Source organism: Cnephaeus nilssonii (assembly GCF_951640355.1).
Source record: "Cnephaeus nilssonii genome assembly, chromosome: 5".
Classification (NCBI taxonomy): domain Eukaryota; kingdom Metazoa; phylum Chordata; class Mammalia; order Chiroptera; family Vespertilionidae; genus Cnephaeus; species Cnephaeus nilssonii.
The window spans coordinates 36817588-36843656 of record NC_137076.1 but is presented as its reverse complement, the minus strand read 5'-3'; the positions used below and the strand labels follow the sequence as shown (position 1 = coordinate 36843656).

Sequence of the window (26069 nt, the reverse complement as noted above, 5' to 3'; positions counted from 1 at the left end):
ATATATACAGAGAGAAAAAGAGATATTGTGGTTGTTACATCCTCACCGCTGCTGAGCGTGTGAATCCAATGATGCCATGCTTTGAAGCGCAATAAACAGGCTGTTGTGCAACTGGCATGAGTCCTAAAACAAACAACAAATTTAAACAATTTTATTAAACAATAAGCAGATGAAACCCAATAATTGCTTTACAAATGAATAATTTGTGCCTGTTCATTTTAAAATTAATCTAGAAAATACACTGAAATAATCAGCAGACAGCTTTGTAGAACTCACTCGTCTTAGCATGGTCACTCCTTCCATGATCTCTATCTACTGCACTGCCCAGAATGCACTGTAGGTAAGTTACAGCTGAGGGATGCAATCAAAAGCAATATATAACTTTTTCTGTCTCCCTGACTTTCTGTCAAGAGAAGTCAATGTTATCTAAAACTTAGAGAGAATCATCTTTAAATCCAGTAAATTACCATCTCATTTTCAATCTTTAAGTCTGGATTTTCAAAAGTACATAGTCTACATTTTTAAAGGTTTCCAAATGGCTGAAGAGGCTTAAATTGCTTAAGTGGAATTTAGAGAATCTATGGTTTTAATTCATTTCCTTTCATAATCATGTACAGAATTCAAACAATATTAGAATTTGCTTAACTTTCCACATGTAGGCAATAGGAACTAATCAAAAATATAATTAAATTCATGGTCTGGAGAAAAAGCAATACTGTAGCATGTATGTATAGCATCTTTTCTCCCCTACCTTCTAGTCCAATTCTCCCCCCCCCCAAAAAAAAAAAACAGCAAGAAAAACTCATTTTACTATAGTAACTATTACTATCAAGCCTATCTCTCATCATTGTCAATTCTCCATCTAATCAACAGTAAGACTTTTAACTACAACCAATTGTTAATTTCATTTTTTATCTAATTCCTTGAAGAAACTCATTTTCACATTTTTAAAATTCATGATTTCTGAGTCAAGAAGCAGCGATCCCTGGTTACTCTAATGACATTACTATCAAAAGTCATGCTAATAATGCTCAATTATTCTGCTTGAGGCGTGCTCATCTCCACCCAGCTAACTAGTCCCAGAGCACCACCAATCAGTTGAGCATGTTGTGCCAAAGTTCAGCAATAAATGCAGACCTTAACCACTCCCTGGGCGCCCGCCAAGAGCAATTTAAATCCCTAGAATGATAATTCACACACTGTGCGTCCGCCCAGTGATCTCTAAGTACTGTAACAGGTGGTTCCCTCCTTGTTTTGTTTTGTTTGTAGGTTAAGTAAATGTGTAAGTTACTTAAGTTCGGCGATATCAGTCGACAAGAAGTCACGATGCCTGCACCGTGTACACAGGTGTATTAGGAGTTGAGATGAAGGCAATAAATAGTTGCACCAGGCGTTGCCGCTTCTTGTTCTTTGAAGTTAGTTGCTGTTGTACCCTCTCCTTAAGTGTTTCTCAGACAAAGGCAGTGTGGTTGTGAGATGGTGGTCACGGGCTGCAGGAAATGCAGCGTGAACCTGCATCAGAGATAAGCTAGTTGACACAGCCACAAAAAGCACAGGGATGCTGTTCCTAAGTGTTGTCAAAGTTGAATTTGGAATGAATTCTTGTTACGTAAGTGGAGGCACTGAACTTCTGAACCCAAGCTAGTTCAAAGAGTCACAAACGGACAATATGTTAAATACTGTTGTGTTGTTTCTGTTTAAGAAGCAAGCAAGCACAAGACATATACTTTCCTTTAAAGGTAGAACTGAGCATGCAGCCAGAAAGAGAAGGAATTTGTTTGCATTTTTAAAATGCCACCTGGTTTTATGAATCTTGTTGTAACATTTCGATGACATTTTCACTGCTATCCTGCAAAGACGTTTACTCTTGCGTTGTTTCACTTTTCGATATTATACAGATCAAAAGCTGCATAAATTAATTTCAGATGTGCAGAAATTGTGCATCCTTTTCTCTTTATATTTTTTACAGCTTTATTGAGGTATAATTGACATACAATATAAGTTTTGACATATGTGTACACCCATGAAACCACACCCACAATCAAGATAATAGACATACATACCCATTCCCTTAGTTTCCTGATGTCCCTTTGTCATCTTTCTCCTGCCTTTCCCCTCCCCCCAGGCCACCGCCGATCTGCTGCTTTGTGTCACAATAGATTAGTTTGCTTTTTCTGGAAGTTTATATAAATGTGATCATATAGTGAAACTCTTTTTTGTCTGACTTCTTTCACTCAGGATAATAATTTTGAGATTCATCCATGTGGTAGTGTGTATCAATAGGGCATTTTTCTTTTCTGAATAGTATTTCACTGTAAAGTTAAACTTATCAATTGTATATACGTTCACCTGCTGATAGATATGTGGGATCTTTCCAGTTTGGGGATATGACAAACAAAAAGAATTATATTTTTCAATTATTTTATTTAGGCAAGTTGCAATTAATTTAGTTAAATAGAGAGCTTTTCTTTATCTCCACAATACATGTAGATATTAGCTGTTGCTTCTTATATGTCCAATAGGTAGGATGGGTTAGTGATCTGCAATGTTTTTTCCCCAACTTGCCAAATAACTTTCTTTCCCACTTCCCAATAATATAAACTTCTTCTTGGCCTCCTGCTCCCCTAAGGGGTGCCCCACGTCTGCTGCCTTAACACCTCAGAACTTTGGTGTCCTTGACCTCAGACACCACTTTGCCACCCACAATCCCGTGGGTGGTGGTCTTTTGGATGGAATTGTGTAGAGTTGCTATTGCCCAGGGAATCACCAAGATTGAAGTCCTTCTCTTCTTTCAGCAGGCACTGGTTGGTGGTGATCTTGGCCTCCAGCTTGACCTTGTATAGCAGGGCCTCATACTCCTGGGCCTGGTGCTGCCCCTCTGCCCGTGGCTGGGCCAGGTCTGACTCCAGCTGCAGCAGGATCCCAGTGAGCTGTCCATCTGCATGGCATAGCCCGTCTCCACCTCCCTCAGGCTGTTCTCCCAGCTGGTTTTCAGATTTCCTATCGAGTCCAGGTTGACCTCCAAGGACTGGACCATATGTCTCAGCTCTGTGACTATCATCTCAGCAGCACCTAAGTCAGTGGTCTGCAAGGTACCACTGTGATGCTCACCTCAATCTGCTGGGACCAGATTGGATCCTCTTGATTCTTCTGAGCCAGCTCTTCATACTGGGCCCAGATATCTACCATGATCTTGCTGAGATCCTAAGATTTGGAGCATCCAACTCCATGGTCAACCCAGAGTTGTCAATCTGGTTTTGTAGACCATTTACTTCCTCCTTGTGGTTCTTCTTCATGAAGAGTAGCTGCTCCTTGAGAGCCTCGATCTCTGTCTCCAGCTGCAGCTGAGTGATATTGGCATCATCAATCACACTGCCTTTGAAGCCCATTGATGTCACTCTCCATAGACCAGTGCATGGCCAACTCCATCTCATACTTGAGTCTGAAGTCATCAGCAGCAAGACGGGCATTGTCAATCTGGAGAGTGATGTGGGCTCAGTTCACTGAACTTGCAAAGATCTGAGCCCTCAGGTCCTCGATGGTCTTGAAATAATGCCCCCAGGCTCTGACTTGGGGTCCCTTCTTTTCCAAGTGTTCCCAGATTTTGCTCTCTAGTCTCTGATTATCAGCCTTCAGACTCCTCACCCTCTCCAGCTAGGAGGCCGGGTGATCATTCAGGCATTTTGCATAGTCTCCTTCTCACTCTGGATGACCCCTATAACCCTCCAGATCCCTGGACATCCCCGAAGCCAACCTTCCAGGCCCCCAGCCGCCCCACACGCTGGTGGAGTGGGACATAGAAATCCGGGAGCCCCAGCCCCCAGCACCTGCATAGACACTGGACAGGCTGCTGGCTGGCTGGGCTCGATGGCTTGGCAACTAACTGCACAGAGCTCAGGGTCCAGCAGTTTGTGGAGAAGCTGGAGCAGGTGCTGAAGCTCATGTTGTTTGGGGAGGAAGGTGAAAGGTTCAAGCAGCTCAATTGACTTTCAATAGAGAGATTTACTATCTACCTCAGTCTGCTGCTTTGAAAAGGTATATTAAATGGAGGAAGAAAAACTCTTTTTCAAGCCAGATCAACCGTATCCAAAATTTTAGTTAGGTGAAAAATTTTCAGAAATCTAACATTTTCTATTGGTTCTTAAGACACATTTTTTTCTTTATAAGCATAGCATTATTGCTATTGTGGTTTAGTTTCAGTATTGGTTAACCATACTTCTATTATTTACCTTAAACCCACACACCAAAATATAATGTTTTTATGTGCTTCAAACAAAATGTGTTCTGATGTTGGTAATAAGGGTCAACACGGAGAACTGTGCTAAGTGTGCCAAGTGTGCATGGTGTGGATTCTGGGGACACCATTCATGTGGTAGTTTGCATAAACAGCACCCCCTAATGTGTGCAGTTTACAACCTACACAACTATACAGAGCAGTCCTCTATGGTAGAGGAAAATGACCAAGCAAAAGAGACTGAGAAATGTGAAGGGATTAAGAAAGAAAGAAAGAAAAAAACCCACCTCATAGACACAGACAACAGTATGGTGATTACCAGAAGGAAAAGAGGGATGGCGGGAGGTAGAAGAGAGTAAAGGGGGATAAACAGTAACAGAAAGAAACTTGACTTTGGGTAGTGAACACCCAATTCAATATATATATGATGTATTATAGAATTATATATTTTGAAACCTATATACTTTTATTAACCAATGTCACCCCAATAAATTTCACCAGAGTGTTACTTCTTATAATATTTAATCATTTAAAAATGTCCTCTTAGTCAAGTTTATCAAGAGGGATTACAGCACAGTGGTTTTGGACTTTGGGTGTCAAACTGGCTGAGTTCAAATCCTGAATCCACCATAATGAGCTATGTTAGCTTTGGAAGGGTAACTGCTGTGTAACACTGTGTTTTACTTCTGTGAACTGGAATAGGAATAGTAATTACTGTTGAGTCTTGCTTGAGATAATTTACATAAAATTCGGAAATCAGGGCCTGGCAAATAATAAGCATTACTATTTGCTATTCTTTTAAAAAAATATTAATTAAATGCCACTAAAATCTGGTAGAGAATCCTAACTTGGAATAATTTCTGGATTTTGGCAAGCTGTGGACTGTTGCTAATCCTAGTTCAAAAGGATTTATAGAAGTGCATTTATCTAAGATCTATGTATAGTACCTTTCAAGTACAAAGTATAATGAAGTAGTATTTAAATATACTCTATTGAAATGTGTATCACCAATGGGAGGACTCCAGGTACAGGGGTAGAGTAGCACTTCATTGATAGAACAGCCAGATCAACCCTATCCAATTTTAGGGAAGGTTTGCCAGTAGAATGACACAGGACAAATTAGTTGCTGGAATTAATTTGGGTTTTTAAAATCTTGCAAATTAATTCCCATATGCACAGGGAACTTATTTGTCTTACTGTTAAAGGACTTAAGAGTAACAACAAAGCAAAGGATTGTGACAATGAGGAAGTAGTCTCTAAAGAAATATAAATTTGTTTAATGTTGTGAGAAATCTTTTATTTGCGCTTAAAAATGAATAACTTACATTTTGAAAGTACACATTTTTCAATACTTATTCTAGGCCCACCATTGTGCAAGTTTACTTACAGAATTGTATAAAGGCTTTCAAACTATAACATGTCTAATTAGTAACAGGTGTATGTCAATCATAACTATAGATTTAGAAAAACAATATCAATAGAGGGAGAGAATCTACCCATAAGACAGAGACATATTTTCTATAACCACTCAAGATAGTAACATCAAATGGCCACAGACTGATGAGATAATTATAAAAAAATAAATGCCTGGAAATTACATGTGTAATTATAGGAGAAATAAGGAAGTCATTTTGAAAAATAAAACATAATTTCCATATTTGTTTTTTCATCTTTAATATTCTTTCTACCCACATTTAAAAGAGATAACTTTAATCCCTACATCTTATAGGAGATAAAAAGCTCAAAAAATTATCTTAAAAACTGGCATCTGCTCAGATAGGGCAAGTGTACTATATCATCATTTTCTTTTAAATAAAGAGAAGCCCTGTAAAATAGACTATACAGAAGTGCAAAAGAAATTCAACTTAGAAAAATAAGTTGAGAATCTAAGGATAATGATCTTTCCCTGACAACTCAAACTCAGCAGCAGTGCCAGAAAGCAGAAATCTGAATTCCTCACATTTCTTTACCGTCCAAAACACCCTCCCACAAACACAAAACGGTCTACCCACCTTTCTGTTTTTAACCATCACTTCTCTAACACGAGGAAAAAAGGAGAACTACTGAAAATCTACTCATCAATGTTCGTGCAGAAAGCTGACCAAAGTAACTGCTGGACTTCCCCATTATGTGATTTTTCCCACATAACAGGACATGTTATCTGATGCTACTTTTACCCTCAATCTCATGTTTACCATCACAAATACCATAAGGTCTGAAGTGTGACTTGACATAAAAAGTGACATAAGCTTTCATAAAGCTACATTTCTATAATGAAAATCTTTCCAGAAAGGTAACTTTAAGAATTAACATTATTAACCCCCTGAAAATTGTTCCTCATGTTCCACCAAAATCCACCTTCCTAAAAATTCAGTCACTGCCTATGCTGAGATGAGCTTCCTAGCCCCTCAAAGAAGATCCCTCTGCAAATTGGAGGCTGGCTCTTCAAAGTGTGGTTCAAGGACCAGAATCAGAATTTCAGGAGTAGAATTTTAGGACCCTCTCCCAGACCTAATGAGTCAGAATCTGCATACAAACCAAGTCCTTAGGTACTATCTATGCAGGGTAAATCCTAGAAGATATTACCTAGTAGTCTTTTCATTCCCCAGGCTAGGAAACCATAACATTTATCCATTCCTCAAAAGGTCAATTTATAACTATTTAATCATTCTTACTTATTCCTTCTAGTCTGTTTTCTTAATGATTTTATGCCATAAGACTACAAAGTGAACACCATGGAGAACTGTGCCAGGACTAAGCAAGAAAGATAGCTCACATATTCATAGCCGTTGGCATCTGACCAATTAAGATCCAGAAATATAGGCTTATTCATCCATGATATACACTAAAATATAGCAAATAAAGTTACTTTTATTACTACTGCTAATTTTCACCACATTTTCCAAGTTATGAAGCTTGTTTGATATTAGTTGTTCAACTTTATATTGAAGATTTTTAAATTGATCTCTATTAAAGGGTCTTGAAAAGTTAAATGTGATATCACAGAGCCAATCGTTTATCATAAAGCCTGGGACTTGGCAGTTGCTAACTCTGTTAGGCCCTGTGCCTTGTATCAAGCATATATTCAGAGGTGGAACCACATGATATTTTTATTTTTAGCCTAGAGATGAAGGAAGGTGATCAATGTTTTTTGCCTGAAAACTCTGGTCTTGTTGTGACATTTCAGTTCAACCACTGCTCTTCAGGCTATGAGGGTCCCAGGACCTTGCAACTCAATGTCCTGTTTCTCTTTAAATGGCCTGTGCTATTCGATTTCGTCCTGCCATATTGATACAAGATACTGATTACATAGCTTTTGGTGTGGAAACTTTGCCTACTTATTTTGTGTCCCCACCTCCTTTTTTTTTTTTTCTGTAAATACTCAACATACGTTTGATTAACTTGAATTTGTTACTTAAAGTAGTAACTTCAGCACTTCCACCTTAACACAAACTGCAAGTTAATGATATTATCTATAATAATAAAAGCATAATATTCTAATTAGATTGGACGTCCTTCTGGACGTCCTTCCAGAGGAAGCTGGGGCTGTGAGGGAAGCCTGGTCCTGGGTGCCAGAGAGAAGCCAGTACCGGCAGTGGGCAGGGGTGTGGGGGTGGGGGGGTGGGAGGGGGAGGAAGGCCTACTCTTGCATAAATTTCATGCATCGGGCCTCTAGTTTTAGGTAAAACTTATAGCACAAGCAGGTATGTCCCTGGATTGATATTTAAGACATGCTAAAAAATATATGATTTTCAACTGTTTTCTTGAGATTCTAATGTTTCAGCTCAGAGTAAATAAGACTCTCATGGGATCTCCCACAAAATGCCACTTCATGACTTAGAGGCACAGAGGATGCCCCACAAATACCAAGACCTCAGTAGCTGAGTATGTAGGCAGATGAAAGCAGGTTTATAGAGTCTTCTTCCTGTGACAACTACTTTGTCCTTCATACCATTTTTAGCAACTAAGTACTTAAGAAACATATTTGACTCTTATGGGATGTTTTATGGGAACACAGACATTTAATTATCTCATTAAACCAGCTTCACTCTTTTCTGTTGTTCCTTCCAACTCTTTCTCTTTTGATAGTTAAGGATGAATGTGGCAAAATGAGTGCAGGTTTATATATTATGTTTACAAATAAAAATTCATATGAAATGTCTATGTGTTTGACAATGATCAGAACAACTTCTGGGCCTCCCGACTGGAGCACACCCTTCCCTCAACATGCTGAGGAATCACTCTCCACTTTACTCCTCTGTTTGTTAAACTTATTAATTGCATTTGATACTCGGTTTACTCTGCGTCAGTGGTTATTACTCATTAACTTCTCTGCCCAAACCAGTGTGTCAAGGTTTATACTATGACAGTGAAGGACTCCACTCAATCTATGCAACAGATCATAATGATAGACTGGTTGAGTTGAATGTAACCCACAGCTATGCCTTTAATTGAGTGAGCGGGGAGTGGGAATGGGGGAGGGGAGGAAGGGCATAAGGATGGGCACAGGACAAATCTGTGAGGAAGGAAAGTTTGGAAAACAAAAGGAAGCAAACATTGGAAATACTTTTTCTACAATTTTGTCAATTATACCTCAATAAAGCTGGGTGAAAAATAGTTTGACTCTAGAACTTCTCAAAGACCTTTGATTGGCTGACCTCTACCAACATGCTATGACTTCAAGGGTATAAAATGTTGATAATATTTCTGAGAAAAGTGTGCAGCCAGAGCGGTCCACACATTTATCTTCTACTATTATAACATTCTGAATTTTTGTCAAACTAATCTCATTATGGAAAGAATAGAAGCTCTTGGTGAGTGGACAAAATACAAGATAATACATTTTAATATTCTCTCTGAGATGAGGGCACCTAGTGACACAGCCCTGGGTGAGCAGAGAGGTAGCAGAGGCTGTCCAGGTTGGCCCCTAGCAATAGGAAACAGTGTAAATGCACCGGGTGTGGACGCCAAGCATCCAGAAGGGAGGGTGTCTCCCTTCATACTGATGAAGGTACTGAATCAAGCAGAAGAGAAAAAGATACTGTTTATTATGGTTTCAAACATTGGCTCTTAGATAGGTAAGAAGAGAATTAACACCCAGGGATGGGTAGTATGATAAACCAAGCTGTTAGCCAAGAAAGCCAAATGGAACTCTAATTGTAATCCCCAAATTGCTCTTCTCAAATGGCATGTTTTGACTTGAGGCTTTGGTAAGCTCCCCAAATATTTTCAGGGCTTTACTCTGTGTGTAAAATGGGGAAAAAAATTTAAGATTCCACTGAAGGTTTAGTAACATAATTGTAAGATGAAAGCAGTGGCTCACAAACACTAGCAGTATTTGACAATCCTTGTTCACCACATTCTGGCCAGTCAGGACTATTTGATCTGATAGCGAACACATTAAATTTTATTTTTGTTTTCATTTGCATCATCATGATTACTCATGAGACTGACCATCTATTCCTGTTTATTAGCCATTTTGTTCTATCTGTTCTGTGAATTGTAGGTTTATGTTTTTGCCCACCTAATTTAAAATATAGAGGTTTATTATCAGTTATATTAACTCATTATATATTAATAATTTTTTATTTTTAATCTGAAATATTTGCTCCACAAGAAAGATCCGTAGACCTCAAGAAAGCTACGGTATTTTTCTTGTTAATAAATATATCTCACCAATATATCAATCAAATGCATTAAAAATATATTAAAGCAGTGCCCAAGAGGCCTGAAGACACTAGCAAATTACACTGGCTTAATCACATTGTAAGAATTATTTAATTTTTTTATTTTTTTATTTCATGGGTTAAGATGGACGTGGTTAGAGAGATTAACAGATACACCATAGAGAGAAGAATTAGATAATTCAGATAAGACGTGAGGTCTTTTATCAGGCTGCTTACACATGAATTCCAGTTCTACCGCTTCCTTGATGTTAAACTCTATTGCAAGGAACTTAAACTCTCCTGCTGAGGTTTTCTTATCCACCAAGTGGAGATTATGAAATCTACCTCATGGGGTTGTTGTGAATATTAATGAGGTAAATGCATACACAATATTTAAACTAGTATCATGGAAACAGTGAGTGCTCAATGAATGTTCTTATTGGATAAAAAGCAGTATACATTGCATTTCTCTATTTATGGTCTTTAGGGAAGGAAACCTCCTCTTATGGTACAGAATGTCTTCCAGAGAGTCCTAAATTGATCCAACACGAGGCCTTCCAGCCTTCCTAAGAAGCAATCAGTGCCTCCAGCAACACAGGGCAAGGGGCTTCCTGGATAGTGCTCCTGGTTCAAGCTTTGTTAACCCTCCCAGCTGTAGAGAGAAAGTCCATGCAATTGTTTCTTGACCACCAACAGGTTTATTCACATTTACATTTTAAATAAAAATTAAATATTTTTTGTTAATTTTCCTATCATTTATGTATTTCTTTCTTATGGCTTTATTTTTAAATCATGTAGATTAAACCTTGACAATTTACCTTTAAGGTTTTAGCCTCCCAGAAACTGAAATTTGGTCCTTTTTGAGGTCAAATATTTTACATATGGCCCATGCTCTTACCTCTTAATCTAGCCTTAGAATTGAAATTAGTAGATGTCATATTAGGAATAACAGCCAGATTAACCTGAACAAATTATAGAATTAGGTCTATAATAACTTTAGGGATGCCATTTTGTCTTTAAACAACAGTTTTTTTGTTTCCTTAAAAACTTCTAAAGGAGATTCCTAAGTCTCCACTGGTGGCAGGTTTTGGTGGTTTAAGGACCGTCTATTCCCAGAGGAATGAGGAAAATGCTGACCATCAGACACAGGTGTGGTCATAGGTACCTCCAAACCTGACTACCCAGATATTATTGGAGCTGGGAGGTGGGGACAAGGTCGGAGGGCACCTACTGTGAAATGACCACACTAACGGAAACCAACCAGATAATTTAAGAGAGTCTCACTATTTGTAGACATGAATAGTTTAGACTTGCTGTCACTATTGATCAGACTTCTAAAACTTCATAATATCCCTTGAACTAGTTAAGAACCATTCATTTCTTTTCTAGAATTTTAAAAGTAAGGGATCTGGCTAAGTAGCTCCAAAAGCTCTGGCTGACAGTTGATAGCTACTTTTGAGTAACATGATACCAGCTGATAGTAGATCCTACTGCCCTGAGTGGAGCAGTTTGGATTGCATGTGGTGGTAGAGACCATTAACTGTCTACTGGAATCTACTTTTCCTCAGGCACACAGCTAGACTGCATTTCCCAGACTCTCTTGTAGTTAGATGAGCCATGAGAGCAAATCCAGACTGGAATGTGAGCAAGAGTGAAGTTTGCCATCACTGGGTGGTGGTGGTGGTGGTGTGGGGGGGGTGGTCATGAGGGAGAGGGGTTCAAAAGAGCAGCTATGCCTTCTCGGTGTTCTCTTTCTATTGGAGAGGAGTCCACCAATGCCACAGTAACCCTGAAGGCTCCATAGTGAAGACAGAGCGTCTGCCAGCCTTGTTTTCCAAATGACTGCCTCCAGCAGAGGTTCCCTGCAACAAGAACCTCACCCCGGGCTGAGTATCCTATATTTAGGCATTACGTGCTTCAGTCTATTTATTATAACACATTAGCATTGAAGGGTGGCAGGCTAGGCCACCCCCAAGTATGCCACTTGGGCATAAGGATTATTTTGAGGTTAAAAGACTTGAAAAACAGCAGGTGCACGAAAGGCATTTGGGCCTCCCCTTTCTTCCAGAAAACAGGAGTTAAAAACCTAATGTAAAAATGCCCTGTCTAAACAAGAAAGAAAGAAACATTTTTATCACCGGAGACCAGGAATCAAAGCCAAGAGAAATCTTTACAAGCAGACCTTGTTAAAATAAAATAACTGTTATCTTCCTCTAGTCTTCCTGTATATTTTAGTTACTTGTCCACAATTGATATCCTTTGTTCAACCTCGTTTATAAATGCTTAGGACTAGCCACTACTTTGGCTCTTCGTTTTCCATTGGAGGTTCCCATGTACCTGTAAAAATCTGTATGTTTTTCTCCAGTGAATCTATTTCATGTCAGCTTAATTTTCATGCCTAGCTAGAGACCCTAAGAAAGTAGAGGTAAAGTTTGGCCTCCCGACAGCATATCCCAACCACTACTTCTGCCATATTTTAAAACTCCATGTTCTTATTAAAATCACGTAGAGATACCTTACGTATTTCTGTACTTTTCACTTTGCCAAAGGTGCTTTCACATGTATTACTGAATCTCACGATAACCATTGACAAACAGTAACTCTGGGAAAATACACGTGTGTGTGTTTATAGAGTACTTCAGTAAGATAACTTAAGAAGTCACGATTAAAAATAATAGAAGTAAATATATAGTTCAAACGTTTGATATGCAATAGAAAATTCCATAGAGCCACTAATAAAACAAACAAAAATTAAACAAAGTTTCAATTTCAAACCCGAGATGACAATAAATGTAGTTTGAAGATTTACTTCTGTGGTCCAAATCACCAATAAGAAATTATTATTAGCAAAACAAGTGTCCTTACCTGCCAAAGATGCCATGTTGATAATGATGCCGCCTTCACCTCCATTTTGCTTACTCATGTAATCCAAGCCAAGATAGGTTCCACTGATAACAGAAACCTAACCCAGGGTAATGAATGGGAAAAGCAACACAGACATTACACGCTGTCATATAATCATACATTATTGTATTTATTACTATCCCAGGCAGAGTTCAACAACTGTTATCAATGAAGGGTTTTGAAATTGCATTGACCTGGATTCTCTTGTTTGCGTAAAGTTGTGGAGCTTATCACATCTCTGCAAAACTTCACTTAGTTACCCAATCTGAGAGTTTATGATAAAGATTGTAACCCTATGGTGTTTTGTCAACTTTAACTCAATGTTCAGCATCATCAAGAATTCTATATATTCTTTTTCTTTTCTAAAGATTGGATACAAAATTCATTTACCCTTATTAGAGGCATATGGTCCTCATGCCTGGGGAGTCTGCATTCATCTGCTCTGTTTAATTCCCTTGGATCTTGCAATATATAATAGTGAATTCCCTTAATTTCCACTATTATATATTACAAGATCTAAGAAAATAAAAACTCTATTTTGCACTTGTATCTACTTTCCCCCCAGGTAATACAGAGGAAGGTGATCTCCCAGCTCTAGTGTAGACACTGATTAACCTAATTCAGTCATGGAAATCCCATTCTCTTTGCCAGAGACTAGTTTTGGAGATGGCATGTGACCCATATTTGGCCAGTAAGACCTGAGGTGGGGGCAGTTGGCTAGAGGGGAGTGAAGGAGTTGGGTTGGGGAAGGGTGGTAGGAGAAGATGCTCATGGAAAAATGTTTGTTTCTTTTAAGAAAACCAGAAAGAAATGATTATATTACTCCTTTTCCATTGCTTTCTATAGGCGCGATGGCAGCATCCTCATCATGAAACTAAAGGAATAAAGGATGGCAGGTGGAAAAGTAGATAAGAAACTGGGTCCTGATGAAATCACTGAGATGCAACTTCAAACAGTCCTGACGCTACAACCCTGTTGTGCGAGGTCACATAACTTTTACCCAGTTCGAATGGGAGATTTTTGTTACTTGGGACCCACGGTCTTAGTAATGTCTGTCACTTCACTGTGCTCATCACGGCATACAAGTGTGCTTTTGCTGGTTTACTCTGCTTCCCTGCTCATCGCCATAGGTAGACACCCTTTCTGTTGTATTCTAACATTTAAGAATTCACCACTACTCAAAGCAATTTGTGATGTGAAACTTATATTTGAAATCCTATTTTCCTTTTTAAGAACTTCTCTTCCAACTCAGATTTCTAAAAGGTGGAAATTTTCTTTTGAGATCTTAACGCCTACCTTTTTCATTCCTTATACTACTGCAAAGAAAATGATACAAAATGAGTCTGGAAATGAGGGCACATATTACTGTTTACCTTCCTTTAATTTAAAAAGTCCTTTGGGAGTTTTTTGAAAAGTTCAGAATTGCCTCTCTACCTAACAGGAGTTTAGAACAAAAAAGTAAATTGAAGATTCTATTCACTTAAGCCACGTGTCATTTTGATATTAAGTAGGCTTAGGAATAATGAGTAAAATCTCCACATGATTCCCTTTAAAATGGACACACAAAACATTAATGGTTTATATAAGAAGGGGAAACTGTAGATGGCTGAAATGACTGAAGTTAGTTAGATGCTGCTAGCTTTTGCCCAAGTCTCCAGCATGTCTGAACAGAATTTCTGTTTATGCGTATTGGCACTATGCTTTTTCTGTCATTTATACTCTGCTGACACCCCACATTTGTGTTTTCAACATCTACAAGATGCAACCAGCTAGAAAAGTTGGGAATGTGTAAGTTTTATTATAATTTTTTTTTTAAAGCAAGATTGATTTCCACGTCTTTGGTGGAGGAGGAGCACAAAGGGTAACTTTCTCATCCATTGTCAGGATATGAACTGAGTAACTTTTCAAATGGAAACACTCTTGGACTAACTCTACATGACAAGGTCTAATGCTTTGCCTTTCAGGTTCTTGTCTTTTCTCCAATACAGTTCTCAAGAAATATAGTAATATATATGATCTTTCTTTCCCCCCCCCCCCTGAAATCCTTTTTCATGGTCAATATTTTTCCATTTTTGCTTGTTTAGGGGGTAAATATTATTGTCTTCCCCCTTGCAGAAATTACTTACAATTTAGCCAGCTCTGCCTAACTATGATAATAGTTCAACTGGATCTTTAGAAATTATAGAGTAGTAATAATAGAAAGTCATTACTTATTTAATTTGTAATCAACATCTTGGTAACCAAGAAAAGGGAGTACATTTGACAACAATGTTTCTAAACATTTCTTCAACTCTTCACTTTGAAGTAGAGTAGGAGAGAGGAACCCAACTCACATAGAAATGAGACAGCGAGAAAGAAGAAAATGTAGATTTTTATACTTTGGAGAAGAAAGGCAATTTATTGAGTGAATATTTTGTAGTAGCACTGTGCTGGTTGTTTCATACAAATCATGGTTTATTTAAGCTAGACGTTATCTTTATTCTTTCACAAACCAGGAAATTCAAGATCAGAGAAATAAAAGTTCATGAATTCCAAATTCAGGACTAAAATGTAGTTTTAACTAATTCTAAATGTATACCCTTTCCAAGTTCAAATCTTGTATTTCTGAAAAGAAAATCACCAGCAGTAACCATCTATTTTGTTTCATTTTTATTTAAACACTAGAGGCCTAGTGCATGAAATTCATGCATGGGGGTGTGTGTCCCTCAGCCCAGCCTGCACCCTCTCCAATCTGGGACATCCCTCTCACAATCCAGGACTGCTGGCTCCCAACTGCTCACCTGCCTGGCTGGCTGATTGCCCCTAACCACTTCTGCCTGCCAGCCTGATCACCTACTAACCACTCCCCTGCCAGCCTGATCGACGCCTAACTGCTCCCCTGCCAGCCCGATTGTCCCTAATTGCTCTCTCCTGCAGGCCTGGTTGCCCCCAATTGCCCTCCCCTGCTGGCCTGGTCACCCCTAACTGTCCTCCCTTGCCAGCTGGGTTGCCCCTAACTGCCCTCCCCTGCCATCCTAGTTGCCCCCAACTGCCCTCCTCTGCAAGCTTGGTTGCCTCTCACTGCCCTCCCCTGCTGGCCCGGTCACCCCTAACTTCACTCCCTTGCCAGCCTGGCCACCCCTAACTGCCCTCCCCTGCAGGCCTGGTCCTCCCCAACTGCCCTCCCCTGTAGTCCTGGTTCCCCCCCACCCGCCAATTGCTCTCCCTTGCCAGCCTGGTCGCTCCCAACTGCCCTCCTGTGCTGCCCAGTCACCCCTAACTGCCCTCCCCTGCAGGCCTGGCCTCCCCCAACTTTCCTCCCTTGCCGACCTGGTCCCCCACAACTGTCCTCCCCTGCAGGCCTGGTCACCTCCAACTGCCCTCCTCTGCTGGCCATCTTGTGGCAGCCATCTTGTGTGTTGGAGTGATGGTCAATTTGTATATTACTCTTTTATTAGATAGTATATCAAGGGATTCAATATATGCTAGTTACATGTCCAAATTAAATTATAAATCCCACTTGTGTGGGGATGAATTTTTTAGGTTTATCAAAGCTTCAGAATGTACAATAAGTACATTACAGAATGTCCTTATCAATATTTAAAGTTAAATCTATCTTTGCCAAATTGCCAAGATAACCTTTGATAATTATGCAAATAGTTCTTTTTGAACATTCCCAGTAAGCTCTGAGCAGCTACACAGAAGGCTGCTGCGGTTGGCTTCAGACTAAGGAGGAAGTACAGAATAACCTAATGGAAACAAAAGACTGGGAAGAGGTTTAATGTACCTCCTGTGTGGGAAGAGTGGTGAGATCAAAGGATAAGGAAGGGGTAAGTTTGATAAGGAGTCAAGGTGAAAAGACAGATAGTACTTTTTGGTAATATTGAGATATTAGGAAATCACCCAAACATTGCATTAAAATCCAAAATTAAATATCCATGGATGTAAAGTATCATAGGATGGCAGTTTGTTTATCCAATAAATATTAATTGAATATCTACTCCATACACAAATCAATAATTTTCTACCTTGAATAATTTATAGCATACTATCATAAATTACACATGTATAAAAATCATTCTAAAATAATAATTTTAATAAAATTTAAAAATTGGTACATCAAAGAAATCCAAAACACCAATCAGAAAGAATGTATGCACCCCTATGTTCATGGCAGCACAATTTACAATAGGTAAGATCTGGAAACTGACCAAATGCCCATCAGTAGATGAGTGGATAAAAAAGCTGTGATACATTTATACCATGGAATACTATGCAGCAGTAAAAAAAATAATCTCTTCCCCTTTGAGACAACATGGAGGGACCTGGAAAGTATCATGCTAAGTGAAATAAGTCAGTCAGAGAACGACAAGTATCACATGATCTCACTCTTATGTGGAATCTACTTAACAAAATAAACTGATGAATGAAATGGATCCAGAGACATGGAAGCATGGAACAGAGTGTGGAATCTTGGAGGGAAGGTGGGATAGGGTGGGTGGGTAGGAGGCAATCAACCAAAGACCTGTATGAATATATGCATAACCTATAGACACAGATAATGGGGCAGTGACGGCCTGGGGGGACTGGAGGCGGTTGATGGGGGAAAAAGGGGACATATGTAATACTTTCAACAATAAAGATTTTTAAAAATTAAAATAATAAAAAATTAAAATTGGTACATCATATAAATATGTTGTGTGAGATTTCAGAAGAGGGAGAGATGTAGTAAGGTTCTTTAACTAAGTGGTTACTTTCTTACAAGGACAGAATATAGAAAAATGTACAGAAGAACACACAGAATTGTGTGTGGCAAATTACATTCAGAACAGTGTCTAAAATATTATTATATAAAACACACGCAAATATTTGCATTATACTAACAGAGATAATCAAGTTGGAAGGACAATGATTGGTCAGACGCTAATCTACTCTTGCAATGAGTGTTTTAAGTAGGTGGGGCAGTAACATGTTTTTAGTTATATATGGGTAACAAAGGTTATGTCTTATTCTATGTAAGATTAAACAAATGCCACCAGCCCCTGGTGTTAAGCCAAGGAGTGGCTTATGTTAGAAGAGTCCAAAGAAAAATACAGGCCAGCTAAATTTCAATGAGGAAGAATCCAGGACAGTGAATTGTAACTAAAGGAGTCAAATAAAATGCCCTTGGTCTTCCAGAATTTCCTATTTTCAGGTAGTTTAGGAAACTTCCAAGCTTGGAATAGATGTTTATTCACCTAGGCTATGTTCAAGCAAACATGCTTTCTCAGCTAGATGAAGACAGACAACTCGAATCCTTTGTGACAATCTCTTTACTATTTCCATGTTTCTTATATTGTTGCACACTTTTCTGACATTTGCTTTCTCAGAGGTAAGACACAGTAGGTGCCTATTGTGAATACACTAGAGGCCCAGTGCACAAATTTGTGCATGGGTGGGGTTCCTCAGCCTGGCCAGTGATCAGAGCTGGAAGGGAGAAAGCTGCTGTAGCATGATTTGTGCTTTTCATTAGGTTAGCTCGAAGCAAAAAAATAAATAAATAAAAATTCTTGTCACTATGTGGTTCTGGAGAGTAGCATAAATTCATAAAAATATATTCTTAAAAATTCATGAAGCTCTAAATTGGTTGTATTATCTTTTTTTTTTATCCTTCAACCAAAGAATACAATGAAATATAATTCATAATAAGTCAGGGTAACCACCAAAGATTAAATATAAAACATACAGTTTTCTTACCAGCAGAAGAAAATTAGAGCTATCCAATGGAATTTAAGAAGGAAATAGAAAAAGAACAAAAAAAAAAAAAAGGAAAGTTAGTAAATATAAAATATGAAGTAAAATGGAAGAAATAAATCTTAATAAAAAAGTAAAAATAGCCCTAGCCATTTTGGCTCAGTGGGTAGAGTGTCCTGGGTTCAATTCTGGCCAAGGGCACATTCCTGGGTTGCGGGCTCAATCTCCAGTGGGGGTGTGTGCAAGAGGCAGCCAATCAATGATTCTCTCTCATCATTGATGTTTCTATCTCTCTCTCCCTCTCCCTCCTTCTCTGAAATCAATAAAAATATATTAAAAAAAATAAAAATAAATATAAGTGGTTTAAATTTACAAGTACAAAAAGCAGATGTTCCCAGATGGGATTTAAAAAATAAGATCTCATATTATACTGTCAGCAAGAGACAAATTTAACATAAAATGTTACTTATATTTTCAAAGTAATGTAATACAAGGTGATATGTCTAGGTAAATGACTGATTTCATATATGGAATATGGATGGATCAAAACATCATAGGTTGCAAAAAGATATACAACTTAAAAATCAAATAAAATATCAATGAATTATAATCACTAGCAATTTATGCTCCAAATATTATAGGTTTATAAAATAAAGTCCAAACTAACAGAATTACTGAAAAAGGCAGGCAGATTAACATCTCTCCTTTGAGATATGATTTCATTCTGTTCAAAAACTGACAGATTGAAGAGATAAAAGTCAGCAAAGAAATAATTGCCACTCAAACAAAATAGAAATATTGCAAGAAAGTAAAATTATAAGCTACAATCATGTATAAGTAGAGACACAAATACAAAATTAAATTAGGTATAACTAAGCAAACTCAATGGTGCATTAAACATTGATATGCCATGATAAAGCATTATTTAGCCAAGAGATATAATCATGTTTCACAATTAGAAAATATTTCATTTTATTTTACTTACACTAGAGGCCCAGTGCACAAAATTCGTGTGGGTGGGGGAGCGGTTCCTCATCCCGGCCTGCACCCTCTCCAATACAGGACGCCTTGGGGGATGTTTGACTGCTTATTTAGGCCCAGTCCCTGAACTGGCAGTCAGACATTCCTCTCACAATCCAGGACTGCTGGCTCCTAACTGTTCACCTGCCTGCTGGCCTGATTGCCCCTAACTGCCCTCCCCTGCCAGCCTGGTTGCCCCTAACCACCACTGCCTTGGCCCCTGCCACCGTGGCTTTGTGCGGAAGGACATCTGGATGGATGTCCGGTCTAATTAGCATATTACCCTTTTATTAGTATAGATTACTAGTTTAAAATAGAAGAAAAATCATAGAATTGTCTTAATTCAGGAAAAGCAGTTGTTAGGTATCTCTACATACACACATACACACACACACACACACACACACACACACACACACACCAGAAAGACTTTGGAGGAAATTTGATATATAGGTCTTAAATTATTTTGAATATAATGATAATCCAGGAACACTTGAGACAAAATTTAAAAAGAATTTCAAGGAGGGTGTTTGTACTTTTAAATGGAAGCTTTTGTTTTCATTTAAAGGAGTTCAGGCATCTATCAAATTTGGGGAGCAACTTTGTACCCTTATCAAAGTGATGCTTATAGATTCAGCTCTTTTGTGAATTAGTATAATTCTCATTACACCCATCAAATTATTAATACAATTAAGTAATTACTTCTGGGAATGTTGATTCAAGTCAAACATTTATTGACCAAGCACTATTTTCAAGATATTGGGCTGATTATGAGAGGAATACTCAGTTCCTTTTTTGAAGGAGTTTATAATCTCCTAGTTGGATATCATGAAGTAGGGGACACTCCCTGTACTTTACCCATACCCACTTAGCAAGTGAGAGTGACCTTAGCAAGGCCAGGGTGGCCTCATGCACAGCTCAGCTGGGACATTTTCCTTTAGCTAAGGTTTGGGTTTTATTAAACCCCAATATCTTATGTCAGGTGTGTATATAAAATGGGATAACCAACAAATGTGTGATACAATGGATGAAACAAATTTTACATTTTTATAATTTAAGTAAAAGTGAAAGAATCATCAAACATTGTAAAACTTACACAATATACTACATGCACATACAAACACACACATGCATACACCCACCAACTTTCAGGATAAAATTATTAGTAACTACAAAGTTCAAAAGTCACTGGCTTTGTTTTCTGTTATATTCCTAGAATTAAGATTAAGATTTATTTTTAATAAGTTAAGATTTATTAAATTAAGATTTATTTTTAAATAAATAAGTTAAGTCATGGCTGGCAATTTTTTTTTCCTGTAAAGGGCAAGATAGTAAAATTTTAGACATTACATATCATAGGCCTCTGTCACAATTACTCAATTCTGCTACTGTAGCATGAAAGTAGCCAGAGATAATCCTCCTACACAATAAAACCTTAATATGCAAATCAACTGAATGGTGGAACGACCGGTTGCTATGACACACACTGACCACCAGGGGGCAGATGCTCAATACAGGTCAGTGTGCTCCAACAGGGGGAGCACCGCTCAGCCAGAAGCTGGGGTCATGGCTGGCGAGTGCAGCGGCAGTGGTGGTAAGGAGTGAGGGGTCCTGGACTGCAAGAACCCCAGACTGCAAGAGGGATGTCTGACTGCTGGCTTAGGCCCAAACCCTTAAGCCAGTACTCAGACATCCCCCGAGGGGTCCCGGACTGTGAGAGGGTGCAGGCCGGGGTGAGGGACCCTCCTACGCCCCCCAGTGCACAAATCTCGTGCACCAGGCCTCTAGTTTGTAAATGAATAACTATAGCTATCTTTTTTTTTTTTACATTTCTTTTCACTTTTTCAACCACTTAAAAATGTAAAAGCCATTTTTAGCTTGCAGGTCACACAGAAACAGGTGGCAGGCTAGTGTGGCCTGTGGGCCATAGTCTGCCAACTCCTAAGTTATGCAATAAATTATGTTCCCTTTCATATTTTCTTTTCTTATTTTAAGACATATATTTTCATAATTAAAAATCTCAAATATCTTCCTATTTATAAAAGGAAATGCTTTTTTTCTAGATTTCTGTAGTCACTGTATTGTTTCTATGAATATAAGAACAATTTTTCTTGAAAAATCACATTATTAAACACTTTTAGGCAATTAACATGGCTAAGATGGCTTACCAAGTTAATTTGCAGCATTTTTTCCCAGTTTTTCTCATTATTCACTCCAGCATTATTGACCAGAATGTCCAGTTTTCCAAAGTAGTCTACAACTTTTCTGAAAGTATCTAATATCAAAAAAGAGACATTACAGTTATGTTCTTACTTTCCACATATACATGTAAGTCATATCCTATGCCATGGCATGCATTTTTATGTATCCACCCTGATAGCGAACATTACACTCTTAGTGACTCAATGCCTTGCTCCTCAGAGTGTGGCTTGTGAGCCAACAGCATCAGTCAGCATCACCTGGGAACTTATTAGAAAGGCAGAATCTATGACCACCACAGACCTACTGAATCAAGAACCTTAATTTTGCCCAGCTAGTATAGTTCAGTGATTGAGCATCAATCTATGAACCAGGAGGTTCCAGGTTCAATTCCCAGTCGGGGCACATGCCCAGGTTGTGGACTCCATACCCCGTGTAGGGTGTGTAGGAGGCAGCCAATTAATTATTCTCTCTTATCATTGATGTTTCTATCTCTATCTTTCTCTCCCTCTTCCTTCCTTTCTGAAATCAATAAAATATATATTTTTAAAACACACACACACACACACACACACACACACACACACACACACAAACACACACACAAAACCTCCACTGTGTTTAAGCAAGGTATAGTTTGCATAGATTCTGAAGCCTGAAGGTCACTCATTCCATGGTCCAACTACATATCCAGTTCTTGCAAACCCTCCTTAGCCAGTTCATAGTAGATTTTCCTACTCTTGTGTGAGAAACACATTCCTCAGTGTTGACTTTTCCATAGTTCTATTGATTTAAACTGTTTCCTTGGGCCTTGTACCATTGGTAGTAGTTCTATTACTTGAGACTATAAATAACAATTGTGGTTGCTCTTCCAAATGACAATATATGTTTTCAGGTCTTGGGGCCAACTTATAAGTTCCTTGTAAAAAAGTACATCCAAGTAAAATCATAGAATTGTTAACAACCACCAGGCATATTGAGTTCCCCAAAAGATAATTCCTTATGCAACTTAATTGTCAAAAATAGTGACAAGATTTTTTAATATGTGCCCTTTCCAGTACCCTTTACCATACTGGAATGGAAAACAACAAAATAAAAACTGTTTTCCTTTTTCATGGAATTTTTACAATTAATCTTAAGAGCTCAAATTGATTCTAGGAAAGATCCTCTAGTAGAAAACACTTAAGAACTTTTCTTTTTGTTTATTTATTTTTGCATTCCATCCTAAGAATGTTCCCTTCAGAACTCCACATCCACCTTATAGGAAATTAGGTTGTTAAATATGTATGTCTATTAGTCATCATTTGAGCTAATGTATAAAGTGTCCAGTGTTTTGTATGAAGAGAGTTAGTAAATTAAAATCCTAAGATGTATTGATACTCTTTAATAGTGTACTGAATTTTTTCAAAATAAATCAACTGTCTATAGAGTTATCATAAAACAAACAAAAAATATGTACGTCAAATTACTTTTTAATTTTCTTTTCTCATTTTAGTCTCCATTGCATTTCTTATATTCTGACCTTACCAATGTATAATACACTATCTTCTTTCTGACATACCACTAAATGTTGGGCCCCACCAACTTACAATCTAGCTCTTGGTGATGTTTATATGATGTGGTACTCTTTATAATTTACCTACTCCCCCCAGCACCACCACCATGGGGTTGCATTTCTTCATTTATAAAATGAGTTCTGTCTTGTTCTTCTCCAAGAACATTTTCACCTCTGTATTTGCATGGTTTCAATGAAGTCTCCCTTGGCCACATGTCTAGACCATTTGAAAAATTAAGGCAGCACTAAATCCTGAAATTGGAAGAGTCAATGCCGTGTTTTCCTGAAGTGCAAATATGTGCTGATGTCCAGACAACATGTGGATTTCTCATGACCACATGCCTTCTCCTCCTGGTCACTCATTATGTGTCTAAGTTTCCTCCTCCACAATCACTTATCCTTAAGGAATGTGTTTACAGCCAAGGTACTTATTTTAAATACAGAAAAGCAAAAACAATTAAGGTTAAATGTCACATGTGAAACTACACAAATTCAGACAGAAATAGCTTCCAGATGATCTATACCGTGGATTATTCCATCCTGCATGGATGTTGAGATTTGACATGCCTCTATTCTTGATCCAAAATGTCATGTGCAATCAACAAACCTTTATCCTCTGGCAAAATATGTTCCACCAGCACTGTGTTTATAGCTCTCTTCTACTCATGCTTGTAATACATATTATAAATCTTTATTAGCATTTTCAGATTTTAATTACATATCTTCCTTTAAAATAATTTCCCTTAACTGTAGGGGAACACTCCTTTCTAACATGCTATTTTATTTCTAATCTCTTACAGAATAGCCCAACATTTTCAAAGAAAGCCATACTTCAGTGTTCCTTTAAGAACAGGAGTAGCAGAGTGACTTAAAAATATATATATTTTTATTGACTTCAGAGAGGAAGGGAGGAGAGAGAGATAGAAACATCAATGATGAGAGAGAATCCTGCACGCCCCCCACTGGGAATCGAGCCAACCAGGCATGTGCCCTTGACCACAACTGAACTCAGAATCGAACCTGGGACCCTTCAGTCCTCAGGCTGACACTCTATCCACTGAGCCAAATTGGCTAGGGCCAGAGTGACTTTTATGAAAGTTTTTGTACTCAGTGTTTCAATAAAACTTTGTGAGATACAAATATTTATTTTTCTATTTTTTTCTCCAGAAAAGCATTTTTTCCATGCATATCTATTGGACCTCTATATGACCAAATCCGTTTATATGCCAATATCGTATTTCACAAGTAGATTGTTCTATTTTAAGTGAGTAGACGGAAACAGGAAAGCATTGAGGAAAGTCTGATAGAAACTTTTCTTCTGCCATTCTAACACTGTAGCACAGCTATTATTATTTTTAAACTACTATCTCATAGGGGAAAAACCAAAGAGAACACGTGGCTAACAGCATCTAGCATGTCTGTGATGATGACCCTCGACCTTGCACTCTAGTACTTTTTTAAAAGAGAAACACTGCCACATTCGTCATCTGTGTCTTCCAACTTTCTGGGAGAAGTTGTTGTTTGCCACAGTCCCTTAGCCTGTGTTTAACTTTCCAGGTTCCATCTGCAGTTTCAATCATTTAATAATTACTGTTAGCAGCACTGTCTTTGAATACACAAAGGGATTTTGATTACATTATGCGCTGCCAAATGACTAAAATAAAAGGATTTCTCAGGGTTGGGTTCCCTCCCTCTTCGTTTTTAGTGTCTGTTGGGATGTCAGTAGGAAGCATAACACTCCAAGCTATCCCCTGGAGCTGGGAGGGAGCTGCTCTCCAGCTGCCTGCCCCACGCGGACTCTCTGGCACCGGCTGCCTTCAGGTTATCGCTTGTTCCAGGAGCGTCCGTCCCGCGTTGATGAACAGATCTCCTCGCTTACCTCTCAGTTTTTCCTGGTCGGACACATCGCAATGGATGAATAGAGTTTTCTGGGGTTCAAACTGCTCATCCAGAGCAGCTTTACACTCGATGCCTGCTTCATAGCTCCAATCCACCAGCGCTACCTACGGGGAAAGAAGAGAGGAGCCCAGGTCCCGCGCTGCTCGAGAATTAGACGCGCCGACGAACAGTAAATAAACAACAGGACGCTCCCCGTTGGCACCTGACATTCAGAGGTTCAAGGTCGGATTTTCTCCCAGCCGCTTTTGGAGGTCTACTCCAGGGCACCGGCCTCGGCAGCTTTGGGAAGTGGCACGGTGGGCACTTGGGGGCGCAACGTCCCTATCTCCCTGGGACCCCCCCCCCCTCGGCTTGGCAGGCGGGATGGTGGGGGTGGGGGGGTGGGAGGTGAGCCTCCGGGTTAGCAGAGAACGTTCCCGCGGCCCGGGCGCCGCTCTTACCTTGGCGCCCTTGTGCAGCAGCGCCTCTGCCACGGCCCTGCCGATGCCCTGCGCCGCGCCGGTCACCAGCGCCACTTTGCCGTTCACGTGCATGGTGCGGCCGCTGCTCGGCGTCTCCGCGCCTCCGCAGCTTTTATGTTCCCGGGCGCGCGCCTGCACCCCGGCCCCGCGCCCTCCTGCGAGTGGGCGGGGAGGAAACTGTCAAGCCAACGCCAGGGCACCCAGGGCTGTGTCACCTTGCCCCGAGCGCTCCCAGGAGCCGAGCCGCGCGATCTTTGCCTTCCTGACTCTTCGCTGAACCCAGGTCACGCAGCCTTCCCTCCACCTCTGGCTGCGTTACTGGCCGCCAGCGGACGGGGAAAGCAGAGAGGTTATTTCTGAAAAAGATTGCCCTCCATCACTAATATTGTAATGGCGATGTAGGGTGCCAGGTGGGGACT

General features: G+C 39.2%; 1 protein-coding gene and 1 pseudogene across 2 annotated transcripts in view; both read right to left on the bottom strand.

Annotated features, from left to right (window-relative positions):
- Positions 1 to 25854, bottom strand: part of HPGD (15-hydroxyprostaglandin dehydrogenase) — a 33621-nt gene extending 7767 nt beyond the window's left edge. Inside the window, exons 1-5 of the mRNA XM_079773288.1 lie at positions 25630 to 25854; positions 25170 to 25293; positions 21705 to 21811; positions 12766 to 12862; positions 47 to 123 (exon numbers count right to left, since the gene is read on the bottom strand). Coding sequence (XP_079629414.1) covers positions 47 to 123; positions 12766 to 12862; positions 21705 to 21811; positions 25170 to 25293; positions 25630 to 25722 — 498 coding nt within the window. The 5' untranslated portion in view covers positions 25723 to 25854. The remainder of the gene's footprint in view (positions 1 to 46; positions 124 to 12765; positions 12863 to 21704; positions 21812 to 25169; positions 25294 to 25629) is intronic.
- On the bottom strand, positions 2651 to 4075 carry LOC307100259 (keratin, type I cytoskeletal 18-like; annotated as a pseudogene). Its single transcript has one exon. The product of its transcript is annotated as a keratin, type I cytoskeletal 18-like (transcript).
- Positions 25855 to 26069: the final 215 nt, after the last annotated feature.